A 14,921-nucleotide genomic window follows, 5' to 3' on the forward strand; every position below is an offset into this window, starting at 1 on the left:
TATCAAAAAATAAAATCAGGCAAAAGAAATTAAATATAAAACTTCTGAAACTTTAACAAAAACTGCAGGTTGTCTGTTGAATTTTTGGTTAAAACACGTTTGTTTTTCATTCACTGGGTAGAAAATTCAGAAATTTTACTCAAGTAAAAGTAGAGACGCAACATAATAAAATTACTCAAATAAAAGTAAAATGTACAGCGTAGCAAAAATAGTCCTAAAAGTAATTTTTTTCAAAAACATTACTCAAGTAAATGTGATTAAGTAAATGTAACTAATTACTACCCAAGTCTGATAATAGCGAAATGTGGTGCTGGAAAAACTCACCTTAAAGTAGATTTTGACAACTATCTCGACATTGTATGCAAAGACTAAAGCAATGACATAAGGAGTATTAGCTTTAACACAAATACATTTAATTTTAAATGATGTGACAAAAGCGTGTCCAATAGGATTTTACAATTTGTTGTAAGAAACGAGAAACTGCTACTATGATGAGCTGGAGATTAAACTAACAGCTTGATTCTTATCAGAAAAAGGAACCATTTTTAGTTTATGAACATCTATTGCTTGTTAAATGGATTGCTGGTAGATTTCATTGTGTTCATTTGGTGCTGCAGTTGGCTTTTATCTAACCAAATAATAAATTAGCATTACCTACGCTAATAGATATCCTTTTATATGCTGAGCAGCAGCCGGCAGAGCACCAGAGGTCTGAACATATGATACATTATGGGATGAAAAGATGAACAGCGATGGGGGAGAAAGAGAAATGCACCCTCCACTTTTCTATCTGCATTAATTCAATAGTTGCCTGAGGCAGATAGAGGTGCTTACTGGCTAGAAATGCAGAGTAAAACCCTTCAACAATACGTTCGGTCAATTACAGCTGACCTCAGATGGTTCTCATAAACAATTCAGCAAACATGACTAATGAGAAAATCTGCTTGGACTGTATTACAAAGCTGCTGCAGTCCTGCGCATTCACAGACTGGTTTCTTGGATGTTGGTTCTGAGGTGGATTTCAGCCAAAACACCTCGGGCCCCAAAAGGCACAACACATCGTAGTGCCAGCAACGCTGCCGACTCAGATGTAATGTGTGCACTGAGTTATTTCATCCTCTCTAACAAATCTGCAGGTATGGTGCGCCTCGCTGGAGATCTGTGACACTGAAATGAAATAGAAATATGACTTTTTCACTTAAATTATTTACAGGTTCTGTTAGGCTTTCTTGGATGAAATGCATTTGCTTCCAAATTGTGTCATTTGGAGGCCATTATGAAAGGACAGAGGTTTGGGACAAAGACTGTTTGAGAAAGAAAATGTAACATAACTGAATGGAAATCTGTGGTATTTTATGGCTGAAACGATTATTGAAATAATCTTCAACTAATTTAGTAATTGATTAATTGTTAACTAGAGTATACAGACTCACAAAAACAGCAACATTCAGAGCAGCAATTAAGCCAAAGTTGTACAAAATTATATACATTTTGCATTGAAGATAAAAAAAACAACATTTGCCTGTAAATATTTTCTACCCAGAACTCCTGAAGTGAGATATTTTAGCTGGTTAAAATTATATAAACCAAATTTCCTATTAAGCTCCTTTTCCAGTCCAATTATTAATCTATTAATCAAAAAAAATAATCAACAGATCAGCTCTACACTGTATTGATCTTAACTCAATAAAAAATGCCTGAGCTTGTCGTCCTTTTCTACAAATTATCAAGTGTTTCTTTTCTTCTATAAAAATGGAATTAAAGTATTTGTTTATTTGAATATCTAATGCATTTCTGATCTGTCTAAAAAAGGTTTAAGCAAACATCTGCAGAATTGGTTGACTTTTATTCGACTCATCGATTAATCTATAACAAAAATAATAGCTAGTTGCAGCCCTTATATATTTCTGTATTTAAATATGTTTTTTCTAGGAGTGTTGCAGAGCTTCTATTATCTGTAGATCCAATTAAAATGTATTTCTCTTCAATTTAAATTTTCAAACAATAAAGGAACATTTTAAAAATAGAGATTATACAGATTTATGTATGCCACTGGGTTAATGAAATCCAATCAAAAATATAAGTAAAGTTTTGGGAGTCAACTTAGAGATCTGACTTTCCAACTTCCAGCAAATGAAAGAAAATCTGAGCAATAAAAAAAGAAAAAAACGCTTGCTTTGACTTCCATTTTTGTCTATGTATGTTAGGTTATTTAAAGGCATAAATGTCTTTTAGAGCAACAGTTAGGATAATAAATATATTTTACTTTGCTCAAACACAAGGTAAATGAGGCAATATAACATTGATTAAAACCACTAATGTAATGTTTTGTGGTTGTACAGCTATTGTTGTTCTACTGGGGCCCACTATAAACTGAGACTAAAGATACTGATTGTCAATTATTAGTCCATAAAACAGAGTTGATTTATATATATATATATATAAAAAAATCCAAACTCTGCAGTCAGCAGATTGTTAGCTAAGCGTTGTACAAATATGGTCCTTTGCAAAACTATTAATGCATTTGAACTTTTTCATTTAACTTCAAACTACAACCACAAATCTAAATGTACTTAATTGGGATTTTAGTTTGTTGACCAACACAAAAGTACATACCCCAAATGATGTATAATAAATTTGTATTGAGCCCACTTGAGGCAATAAATGTAGAAACTACTTTTTGCTGCACCTGCTGCTGCAAATCTATTGTGAGATATCTCTAAATTTGCACATCTAGAGATTGAAATATCTGCTCACTTTTACAAAACAGATCAATCTCAGTGAGATTGTAAAATCAGTATCTGTGGACATTAAGTTTCAAGTTTTGTCACAGATTTTCAATTATATCTGGACATTGACTGGGCCATTTTCATACATAAATATGCTTTTATCTACACCAGTCCATTGCAGCTCTGCCAATACGTTCAGCGATGATGTCTGAGTGAAATGTGAATCACCACCACAGTCCAAGTTATTTTTCAGCCTTTTAGCAGGATTTCTTACAGGATTCCCCTCTTTTTCAGTTCATCCATCTTCCCATCCACTCTGACCAGATTCTCTCTGTTCCTGCCACAGCATTCGGGAACCCCAGTTTCACGGTGGGGATGATGTGTGTTCAAAGTGATTTGCAGTGGAATTTTTCCACCACATGCTATACAAAATATGTTCTTTGCTTTTCCTTTTTTTAAAGGTTTTATTGGCTCTAGTGGTCTTTATTTGATAGTGAATTGACAGGAAAATTGGTAATAAGATAAATGGGAAAAGGTCAAAGGTCACCAGGCCGGGAATCAAACCTGTGACGACCACATGGAGTACTAAGGCTTAAATATGTGGGTTGTGCTTAACCCCTGCACCACCACAGCGCCCCCAATTCCTTACATTTTCTGAACAAAATCATTCTTAGATAATGAGATTTTTGCCTATTTAGAGATATTTTAGGCCACTTCCAATCCCTGCCTGCTAACTCAACGTTTGCACTCGGAAGTGAAGATGACTGCTAACAGATGCACAATTATACAACCATACATCTTTGAAATTCACACAAATGCAACAAGTGGTTTCTAAATGGTAACAACAAAACACTTGTCTTTTCCAGCAGCCATTATACAGCAGCTGACCAAACATGTTGGAGTTCCGGTAGCTAGGTGACAGACTGTGCTCTGCTGGGGTTGCTACGGAAACAGCGCAGTGCCCCTGGAATGTAACTCAACAACAAGCAGATTTTTGAAACAGGTCACTTTCCAGACCCCAAAAAACATTAACTTACTCCCAAAAGAACAACTGAGTGGTTTTTGGGCAGGTTTCAAAGGCACTAGAGACGCAAATGGAAGAATAAAAATGTGCAAAATATGAATGTTGCATAATAGATCATAACTGATACCATCTACACCTTCTCCCACATGTTTGGCGCCTTCCTTGCCCTGTGGAGAACCACAAAACCCATTCAAACACGCTGACATACATATAGGAGTATAGCTGGACTCTGTCTAAAAAATGAAAACATGTACTAGTTTAATTATTTCCTGTTCTATTTGTTTGGTTTAACAGAGATGATTTGTGTCTTTTGCATGTCTTTGCTTTCACTCTCTTTATTCTTATCTGTTGACATTCACAAAGAAAGCAGAAGAATATTTCCATATATGCTAAAAGTACTGCTTTCATGAAACTGACTGAACAGCTTCCAGGTCTGCACACTTTTAAGCTCATGTCAGACCAGTGTTAATGCTGGGAATAAATTAGTCTTGTCTGCGACGGCCCTACACGCAGCCTCAGCCTTTAATCTGCTGCCTGGTTTTCCTGAGCATCTTGATCGCTCCGTGGGTGGTCTCATACCAAAACAAGACTCTGTTTTTCCTCCCCGATATAAACGGAATGCCCTGGCCTTTTAGCACCATGCACGTGTAACCGGGTTTTATTTTAACAATATTACAGCTGTGAAGTTTGTCAAAATTGGTTTATTTGTTCTCCAAATTCATTTTGTTCTGTCGAAAAGTCGTTTTCTCCTGATGTTTACTCGCTATGTAAGTTCTGTTGGGCTGCTCTTGGCAGTTGGTGGTTACCGTAGCAACCAGTAACTGACAGTTTGTGCCCTTCTTGTCTTTCTGTTGCCGTCGGTAACTGTACTCTGTTTTTTTTTACATTATATTTTAGACACAGTTAATTACACAAAGGGTTTAATCTGTAATTTAGCTTTTTTTTTTACAACTGTTATTTCCTAAGAGTTGCCTTTGAACCATAATAAATTAAACATTGACCAACATATTTGATGTGTATTAATAATTTTGATCAAAATGTAATGCTTGTTACTGGTTTTCTAAATTGTTGACAGTATGGTGTATTTTATGTGTTTGTATTCTTATGATGTAAAGCACTTTACTGCTAAAATATGCTACACAAATAAACTTGATTGATTGATTAATGTGGAGCATTTTAAGCACAACTGTTAAATGCTCATTGGAAACCAATGCTCTGTAGTTTGTTTAGGGTTATTTATGGTATTTTATTTAATGTATGAAGGCAGAAGATGCTGAACTGATGTTAACCACCAACTTGATTTTCTCTCTTTGCTACAAAGTAATGTTTCAGTTATCAATTGTATGATAGTCTCTTAACGTGATATTTATATATGTATTTATTGTCACTTTTGTTGAAGATGAGGTTCGCTATGCTGAATAATGATATATACAGTACAGACCAAAAGTTTGGACACACCTTTTAATTCAGTGAGTTTCCTTTATTTTCATGACTATTGACATTGTAGATTCACACTGAAGGCATCAAAACTATAAATAACACATGTGGAAATATGCACTAATCAACAAAGTGTAAAACAACTGAAAATACCCCTTATATTCTAGTTTCTTCAAAGTAGCAACATTTTGCTGTGATTACTGCTTTGCACACACTCTGCATTTTCTTGATGAGCCTCAAGAGGTAGTCACCTGAAATGGTGTTCACTTCATAGGTGTGCCCTGTTAGGTTAATAAGTGGGATTTCTTGCCTTATAAATAGTCATGAAAATAAAGAAAACCCATTGAATTAGAAGGTGTGTCCAAACTTTTGGTCTGTACTGTATATAATCATTTGGCGCCTGTTTTTCTGTTGCCGTCGGTAACAGTGAGGCAAAGCGGCTGGATTGATGCTAACCACCAACTTAATTTTCTCTCTTGTTAGAGTGTGTCTGTTGTGAAATCAACCTGCTGGACGTGAGACGAACAAAGAGCGGCTACATGTGAACAAAGGAAAACCACCTGAGAAGCTAATGAAATGAGATCAATGCAGAAACCCGATGGCCAGATTACCACAGCAGAGTTTAATAAGGTTGCTCACCGATAAGGCTGAGCAGAAGCCCGGTGCTAACACAAAGGGAGGGCGGGGAACACATTGATCAGTTGCAGGACTTTATGCTGTCCCTCAGGCTGTCTTAGAGGAGCTATCAGCTAAGATTAGCTCAAGCAATTATGGCTGCTGCTTAATCAGCAGCTCAATACGCAATGTTATGCTTCATTCCTCCCAACTTGGCCGCTGCTAGTACCACATTTAACAGGGGCGAGAAGTCCGGAGGGCTTTTCTGCAGCATAAACACTAAAACACGTAAAGAGAAATAAAGCAGAAGGGCAGCACAATAATTATTTAGGAGGAAAAGTGCATCTGAAAAACATAACAAAAGCAAAATAGACTTGTTGTAATCCCCTCGCAGGCTTGCAACAGAGTGGAAAGTTCATTAAGTTAGGTTAAACCAACTCTCGGGCTGTGTGCAAAGAAAAAAAGAGAGAAGGGAATGGCTTTTTAAGACTGCAGGCGAGAGGAACATCTGTTTGGAAGGAGGACGCCTAATTTAGAGAGCTGCTGTCGCTACTCTGCCTTTATCAAAGGCAAGCAGAGCCGCGCTGCCTCTAATGAGCGCCGCACGTGGCACACATATAAAACCCGGTGGGTGAAAGGTGCAAGTGTTCAGGCAGAGTGGTGCGTAATCTCAACGCCACACACTGGGAGAGCGGCAGCGGGAGAAGCTGCTGGGACCGTTTGACCAGACACGAAGCAGAGTTATCCCTGCAGTCAATTAAAAATGAATAAATAGCATCTGAAAAAGGAGGAAGCTCTGCCTCTTTACTTAACTCGTGTCTTACATACGCACAAAAATATGCCTGAATGATGCAATTAGGACGTCATACGTGGAGTCTTTACTCATCTGCAAAAGGGAGAGGGTGAGAGATGAAAAACATTAGTTTTTGCTAAAACTAAATGCATCGATTTTGACTTGTGTAAGTCATTGTTCAAAAGAAAGCAATAAAATACAAAGAAGTGAGAAAATGTGCTTAATTTATCCATTGCTTTGCCACTATCCTATGCAGGTTAGTTTCTGTAATCCTAATAAATTTTGCATTTCTTATATTTTGTATTCTGGGCTCCTTTAGTGTTTAGATATGCTACGCTAGTTATTAGCTAACTTGTTCCCTGTGTTTCAGTATTCATTTTGTCATTCCCCACTCAATCTCTACAGCTGTCTTTAACTTCCAGCTTTTCAGTTAATCAGATTCACCTGTTTCCCATCAAGTAATCAACCTTACAGGTATTTAACTTATTGTCTTCATCCACATCTGTGCCGACAACTTCCTGTGAAAAGACCTATATCAGGGGTGTGTCCAAACATTTTGCACTGAGGGCCAAAATGCCATAGCTGAAAGCATTCAGGGGTCAAATTCTTCCTGTTTTTCCCAATTAAAAAATTTCTGCATAGCAATAAGTAAAATAATATTTTACATTTGCGTGTAAGTAATATTTTCTTCTACAACCTTTTCTTTGCTTAGCCAAATGTAATGGATGGGTGAGCCAAAGTCTGTTTTAGAGTAAAAACTTGAAATAAAATAAAGGATAACTAAAGAAAAATTATTTATGCTGTACTTGACATTTTCCTTCTAAGAAGATATAAACTCGCCACAGAAAATCTCACCCTAAATATATTAGAAAAAGTTTCAGATGGCCAAATTTTTTTTATTTCTTGCAGAGAGAAGATAAAGAGGATTCCTTCAGATATTTAGATGTTTTTATCAGTTTTGTCCTCTACAAAGTGTGAGTTTATGCTCCGTTTGATGCAGACGCCAGTTTTTAGACTATCAGTCGACCGTTTGTTTGCCCCCAGGCTGTGCCACAGTTACAGGGCCTCTACACGCTGACCTCTGGACATCCACACCAATCACACATGACCTCGGTGTACAAGTCAACATCACAGCACATTCATGTCATTGCACTCCCTCGGGGTTTTGCCAAATTTACTTGTATCGGACTGGTGAGTTAAGAGCAATAATGTTTCAGCTGCTCTCTCGCTTTGGATACGAGAGGGTTTGACATGAAAGAAAAAGCAGATTTTTTAGTAAAAAGTTTGGATCTTACTCAGGCCGAGTGATAAGAACTGACTGTTCTGATAAACTTCATTGTGATGAATCAAAGAAAAAATAATTAATTTGCAATATTTAGCAACAGTTTGGCAGTTACAGTTTGTCACAATTAATATGGTTCTGGGTGAATTCAACCTTTCAACCATTTCTGATCACACGTTGCCATTTTTACCCCTTCCTACTTTCATTTCTTACGCTTAATTAAATGTTTTCATAAATCTAGGGGGAAAAAATTTCAGCAAAAAATGTGAACCCCCGATAGATGTAGATTTAAATGTACATTAGTTCCATTGATTGCCAGTTAACAGGGGAACTGAAAAGCTCCCTGATTGAACCTACATAACCACAAGTAACCCACAACCAGTTGATAATTTTCTAGATCATAGAAAATTATTTTAAATTATTGCTTATCAAAGCAGGTAAAATGGAGAACATTGGGGAACATTTTGTTCCTCAATGTTCTATCGCTGCAAAATGTCCTGTGGCGGACTGAAAAAAAAGGAAAGTATAAAATTTTGAAGGAGTGAAATATCAAGCATCTGTATTTACATTAAACCAGACTGAAACAACCAGACACACCATATAAAACCTTGTACAAGTTAGAATTGGTCTTTGGGCTGTAAAGAACGTGTTTTCTTTTTACATTTTTGCACAAAATCATTCTTACATGAGGAGATTCTACTTAGTTTTGCCTATTTTGAGCTCCTTTCAGAGTGTCTTGTGTGGAGAATTATCCATTCTCCATGCTGAGTTCTTGATGTACGAGGTTCAAGAAGAGTCAGTTGAATTCATGAATTCCATTTATTAATACCAAAATACAGCTGGTCCATTATGACCTGCCACCTTTAGAAGGTAACAGACAAAATGGCACCCCAGAAGAGTTTGTGATCTCCTTTGTTAGCCCTTTCTAAGTCACGCCCCAAAGAGGGCATTCCCTAGTGTGTCCATTCCTCTACCCATAGCTCTCATTTACATTTCCTAAGATGTCCTTTCCTCTAGCTTTAGCTTAGCAACTAGCTAAAAGACATAGAAGGAAAACACAGAATTATTTACTCTCAACACTTGTCACTTTAAATTTAAATAAGAATAAGCTCCTGCTGGCTGCAGCATGAAAATGGCTGCAAATTGATGCGCAATTATACAGCTGTACATCTTTTAAAAGCAAAAGCGGAGCCCCCTGCACAACCAACAAGAATGTAGCAAGTTGCTTCTGATTGGTTAAGTCGACAACCAAACACTTATCTTTTCCAGCAGCCATTGTAGAGCACATACAGTGGTAAAACCAGCTGACCAAATGTGCTGGAGCTCAGCTTGGGTTGCTAGGTGAACTCTGCCAGTCACCAGCAACCTGGTTGCTAGGTGATAAGCACCCTAGCAACCCAAGTTCCTAGCTTGGGTTGCTAGGAGCAGAGAGGTTTTCTGCTCCTCTTCCAGACAGCAGGAAACATTAACTTATTGCTTAAAAACGATTGGTTGTTTTTTAAACTCTTAGAAGCAGTTCTTAGAAGCAGCAGAGATGTACAATAATATGCAAAACGTAAATTTTGAATAATCCCCCTTTAACAAATGTGTAAGGCATTTCTCCACACACAGTATGAAACAAAACACCAGTTAAGGATCTAGTTTTCTAAAGTCTCATGCAAAATGTATCCTCAAATACCTCTGACCAGGGTCACAGCCCTTCACTCAACCTATTAAAAGTTTTCTACTTAACAAGCTTGGCCCTTTTGTATTAGCACATTGCTGATGAAACAAAACAGCCTCTTTGACAATAAGCTTGATAATGGAGACGGAAGGCTGAAAACAACAATAAGAGCTGACACATGAAAGGAGCCCCCAGTTTCTGTGAAACCCCTCATCTTCTTCTCGAAGGGCAATTAGGCTAATAAGACGACGACTAAAGAATATGACCAGCCAAGGAGACTGAAAGCTAATAAGCTGCATGTGATAAGTCTTTGACCCCCTGCTGAGGTTACAGCAACATTTTGACTTCAGTGCCATCACAATGTTGAGTTTTTTTTAAAGAAGATGGTGGTCAGAATATATAAAACATAATTACACTAAACCTAGAAAAAAACTAGAAATCTTAATTTATTCACACATTTCTAGTTTGTTGATGTATACGTCTTTCATAGTTTACAAATTCTTCTGTTTAAAAATAAAATGGATGTTTGGTTGAAGATTGAAGCCTAAATGTCGGTTCTATTTTTACTGTGACTGAAAAATGTAAATATACAGAGTGGAAAAATTTCTTATAAATTCAAAAAGATCTCAAAACATCTTATATGCTCATATTAATGACATTTAAGGATCTTTAATGGTGATCTATTGTTTTTTTCTTTAACAGGTTTGAAAAACTCTATGGGTTATACGAAACGTTAAATTTTTTTGCACAAAATTATTCTTAATCTGCTGAGTTCTGCCGATTTTGAGCTCCTTTCAGAATGAGCTCTTTTAGGTCGTCTTGTTGCTTTAAATCCAAATAAAGTGCTGCTGGCCACGCCCCCCAAATCAACGCTTGCATTACCTAAAAATGACTGAAACAGATGCGCTATTATAAAATCATACATCTTTGAAAAGCAGAAGTGGAGCCTCCTGCACAAACAACAAGAATGCAACAAGTGGTTTCTGGATGGTAAGCCAACAACAACTTGTCTTTTCCAGCAGCCGTTGTACAGCGCACACAGTGGTAAAACCAGCTGAATAAACATCCGGGAACTCTGCTTGGGTTGCTAGGTAACGGCGCAGTGCCTGTTAATTGTGACTTAACAATCGGGAGGTTTTTGAAATGGCTCATTTTCCAGACACCAATAAAACATTACCATATTGCCAAAGAAACGGCAGGTGGTTTTAGAAGCAGTTGTGACTAAAACGGAAGCATAAAAACATGCAAAATGTGAATTTTCATAACAGGTCCCCTTTGAGAAGTTGTCACCGACTTCTTTGCATTTACAAAGAAGCACATTATTATTTTCTTTCAGGGTCAGGTTATGTCTCGTCTTAGCCTTTTGTACCGCCGTTCTTTTTTTTGGCTGTTCAACACTAGAATTATTTGGGTAGAAAAAAGATGGGACATTTTGTACAGAGCATTCATCCTTACAGGAGGACGTTTTGTACCCACTCTGACAACCAATGAATTGAAGCTATTTTCTAAAATCTACTCAATCTACTAAAATTAAGTGTATCTATGTGTCTCCAGTAAATAATATCTAACTGGAGAACATTACAGAGAATTGTTTTGGTGTTTTATTCAGCTACAGTCAACAGAAGATCAGTGATCGTACATTCAGTGGCAATTCTAGACTAAAATGATCAGGTCAGTGTGATTTCATGGGGGCACCAAACAAAATAATGAAAAATGAAAACAAACAAACAAAAAATCAGGGCAATGTTATCACGTAATCCACAAAGCCAAAGCTACTTGTTGCTCTGCAGCTATGGTTTGTAGATCCCTGATGAAAACTGTGATATAAGCTAAAGGTGCAACACCTTAATGTGAGATTTAAGCATTTCAGTTACTATTTTTTTCATAACTTGCGAAAGTACTTAACTACAAAGACTGAGTAACTATTACGTAGCTGTTTAGGCTCAATGGGTCCAAAACAGAGTAGCATTCTGCATGTATAAAACAGTTTTGCAAATTAACAAGTTATTATTTTTACAGGAAATGGAAGTGGGAAGTGATGCACCACCAATGATTTTCCAGAGTGAAGGAGCTTCTCTAACATGTGCCAAGACCAAAAGATGCTAAATCTACTTTATGACTTTTTAAATTGTCATCATGATGTGCTAGATGGTAAAATAAAGAGAATTACAGAGAGCAGAGATAAGTTACAAGGGAACTAAGGATGGAGGCAGTCCGCCAACAATTATCTTCCTGTGTGAAACATGAACTGAGCATGTAAAATAGTTCCTATCCTATCTGTTACTCTGACATAAAACAAAAAATACAAAAACAAAAATCTTTTAGAAATGTAAGTGAAAGCTAATTTATTGGGTTTTTTTTGTTTTTTTTTATCACTGCCTTACTTTTAATCAAACTGCTACTCTTAATGTTCTGATTGCTGATGAAGCATCCTATCGTGTCTATGATTCAAGTTTAAATATTTGTTAGGTTTTTTGTTAAATAACTGACCGTTGGAGACAATGGTGAAAACCTGCTATGATGTTTCAGAGATCCAGATCAGTTTCTGCTTCCTGGACAACTTGTTCTGGATTTAAACTCAATGAAGGCAACAACACGCTTATAAACTGATAACAGAACCGCACTTCAAAAAATTCTGAGCTACTTTTTAAAGCGTTAAGGAACATTAAGTACTGGATTCTAGTTTAGTTTTTACTGGGGGTTCCCATCTTTTTGACTACTTGTGCTTTTTAGCTCTACATCACATGTGTCAAACTCAAGGCCTGGGGTCCAAACTCAGTCCGCCACAACTTTTTATGTGGCCCTCTAGATTCAAGTCACCAAATTACATCCTTCAATCCCTCCATTTGTTTTGCGCAAATTCATGCAAAATTAACAGATCCCTGCAGTTTTTCATGCTAATGCATAACTGTGAGTTTACTGAAAATTTTACGCTAAATTAGTCAAAAACATGGGGCTTATGTGATGCAAACTCCCACCTGCAGGCGGCAGTATTTTTTTACTTTTGCGACACTTCTTCCTCAGCCTTACTTGATGTTAGGGTGTAGTCTGTGATCAATACAGAGTAACAAAAAGTCACATTTAATGTCAAACATAAACACAAATATTAAAATTTTTCTTGCAAATGTGTCTAAATTTGTACCGCAAATCCGTGATTTTAATTGCAAAAAGTTTCCCCAAAAATCACGAAATTCTGGAAGGACTTATTTAACTTTAAGATCTTATCGATATCTATTAATATTTGATCAGTATATTAATGGGTTTCATCAATACATTGTGGCACAAACAGCCTTTGAGGACATGGTACAAAATTAACATGACCATTAATTAGCTTACATTTATCTTGTAAAAAGCTGATGTTAAAATTTCCACTAAAGCTAGTCCAGGTTCTATGTCACTGTTGGGTTTGGGTTCTAGATGTGATGATAACTGTAGAGCTTCTCATACAATGAAGCCATGTCTAGGGGATCTTTGTGTAAATCACTATCAGGGCACCGCTGAGTCCTTATTAACTGTCTTTGCTTTCAACAAGATAGTAATCCAGCTATAACTAGGGATCCAGTGTCACACACGTCGCGGCAATCCGCTTTACAGTGAAGAAGAGGAGTAAGAGGGGAAAGCTGCCTCGAAGTAAACAAACAGACAAGGCCACAGGAGCAAAGTGAAAGGTGGAGATTGCATTAAAAGTGGAGTAATGAGGACACTGGTGTGGTGGACAGACAGGACACAAACACATGCTGGAGGCAAAGTGATGTTTATTACAGACACAGGAAAGAGAAGATGATGTTTCATGCTTTAGTTTTTATTAATCAGTCACAGAGGAGGGGAGTGAAGCAGGAAGAGGGCTGGACACATGAAGTTATGAGGCGACGAAACAATGAATGAGTACATGGCTTCACCCCTACTACATCCAACTTTACAAACTGACGGAGAGCACTCATGCACAAGCACACGGCGTAGGTGTGATGGTTGCAACACGGTGCAGCAGGCTGGCTGCAGTGCCTGATAGGAGTATTATGTCATTCCACAGAATGAGCCGGCTACATTTTTCTTTCTTTTTTATTCGTCTCATAAAGACGAGACGTAAAGAAGGCGAACAACACCGCCAACTCCACCTACCCTCCAACCAAACCTGCATCACATCATCATCATCCTGATCCGCACCAAGATTCATCATACTCACCACATTCGCTTCCTGGGTGGAAGACAATGTTCTTTGTTGACAGCGGTCACCCCCAGAGCCAGCTGCATAACAGTAATGTATTTCTGGTAATTCACCATGGTACTGTCCACCGCTACTAAAAATCCAACCCAAAGAAAAGCGCAGGTGATCATATATTTCTCTATTCCTTCTTGGCATCCGCCTCCGCTGCGTCTTCCGCGCTCAGCATCACAACGCCATTTCCAGCGCTGAAGGACTGACAGTGAAAACACTCCCCAAGGAGCTGAGCGAAAGGTGCCGTACCGCTGCGACCCATGTCTGCAATGACACGCTGGCCGGGCTCTAGCGCTCGGAACCGGACCGCCGATCCATTCGATTGGTTATTTATCAGCGAGCTGTTGAGGTGGGGGGTTTTTTTGTAATATATATTTATATATAAAATAATGCACACGGTCAGGATTTGGACATTATCTCCTTCCTCCTGCCTCCTCCCTCCCTCCTAGCCAAGGTTGGAAACACTCTCTTAAAAACGCTGCAGCGTCCAGGCGTCCGCGCGCGCGCGTGGGTGCGTGGAGGGGGGACGAGGGGGGCGCGCGCACGCGTGTGTTTGTGCGCGTGTGTACAGTGTAATCAGAAGGGAGGAGGAGCGTGGAAGAGAGGGAGGTTGCTTGGAGTCGTTCAGAGATGCTGTACTATCTGTTCGGGAAGCCCAAAGTTTGCCTAAATAAATTACACCTCGCCTCTCCTGTGGAGAAAGCGGAGACGCTTGGTGTTACGCAATAGTTCCCGGAAGCAGGGGAAGCTGCAACAGGGGCGTAGCTGGGAACTGAGATCTCCCTGAGCACCGTGGTCCCCTCTGTAAAGGGCCAGTTGGAGAAAAATGAAATGAAAGAAGAAGGGTTTTTTTGTGTTGCTGTTGCATGTATTGCAAGATTAAAGTTGAAATAACTAGATTAAAAAAACATATATACAGTATATATATATATATATATATATATATATATATATATATATATATATATATATATATATAGGATGCAATCAGACCATAACCAGTGGCTTCACACATTGAATAGCTTGCATGCTTTAAATGATTCAATCATATAGCAGAATATTCTAGGTCTTGTTAAGAAATTTACAAAAGATATTTCAAGATTATCACCAGACAAACACTGATAAAATATTTGAGTATTTCCACACGTGCCAAACTAACATT

General features: G+C 37.9%; 1 protein-coding gene across 7 annotated transcripts in view; it reads right to left on the minus strand.

Moving 5' to 3' along the window:
* The window catches only part of LOC102224296 (tight junction protein ZO-1-like), a 111,376-nt gene extending 97,168 nt beyond the window's left edge, over window positions 1-14,208 (minus strand). For 5 of the 7 annotated variants that reach the window (XM_023348768.1, XM_023348770.1, XM_023348753.1 and 2 more), the window contains exon 1: window positions 13,727-14,208. In XM_023348768.1, coding sequence (XP_023204536.1) covers window positions 13,727-13,878 — 152 coding nt within the window. In that variant the 5' untranslated portion in view covers window positions 13,879-14,208. The remainder of the gene's footprint in view (window positions 1-13,726) is intronic. The other 2 variants (XM_023348764.1, XM_023348750.1) reach the window with 1 other exon arrangement.
* Between the last annotated feature and the right edge of the window lie 713 nt (window positions 14,209-14,921).

The sequence above is a fragment of the Xiphophorus maculatus genome, chromosome 2 (genome assembly GCF_002775205.1).
Source record: "Xiphophorus maculatus strain JP 163 A chromosome 2, X_maculatus-5.0-male, whole genome shotgun sequence".
Classification (NCBI taxonomy): domain Eukaryota; kingdom Metazoa; phylum Chordata; class Actinopteri; order Cyprinodontiformes; family Poeciliidae; genus Xiphophorus; species Xiphophorus maculatus.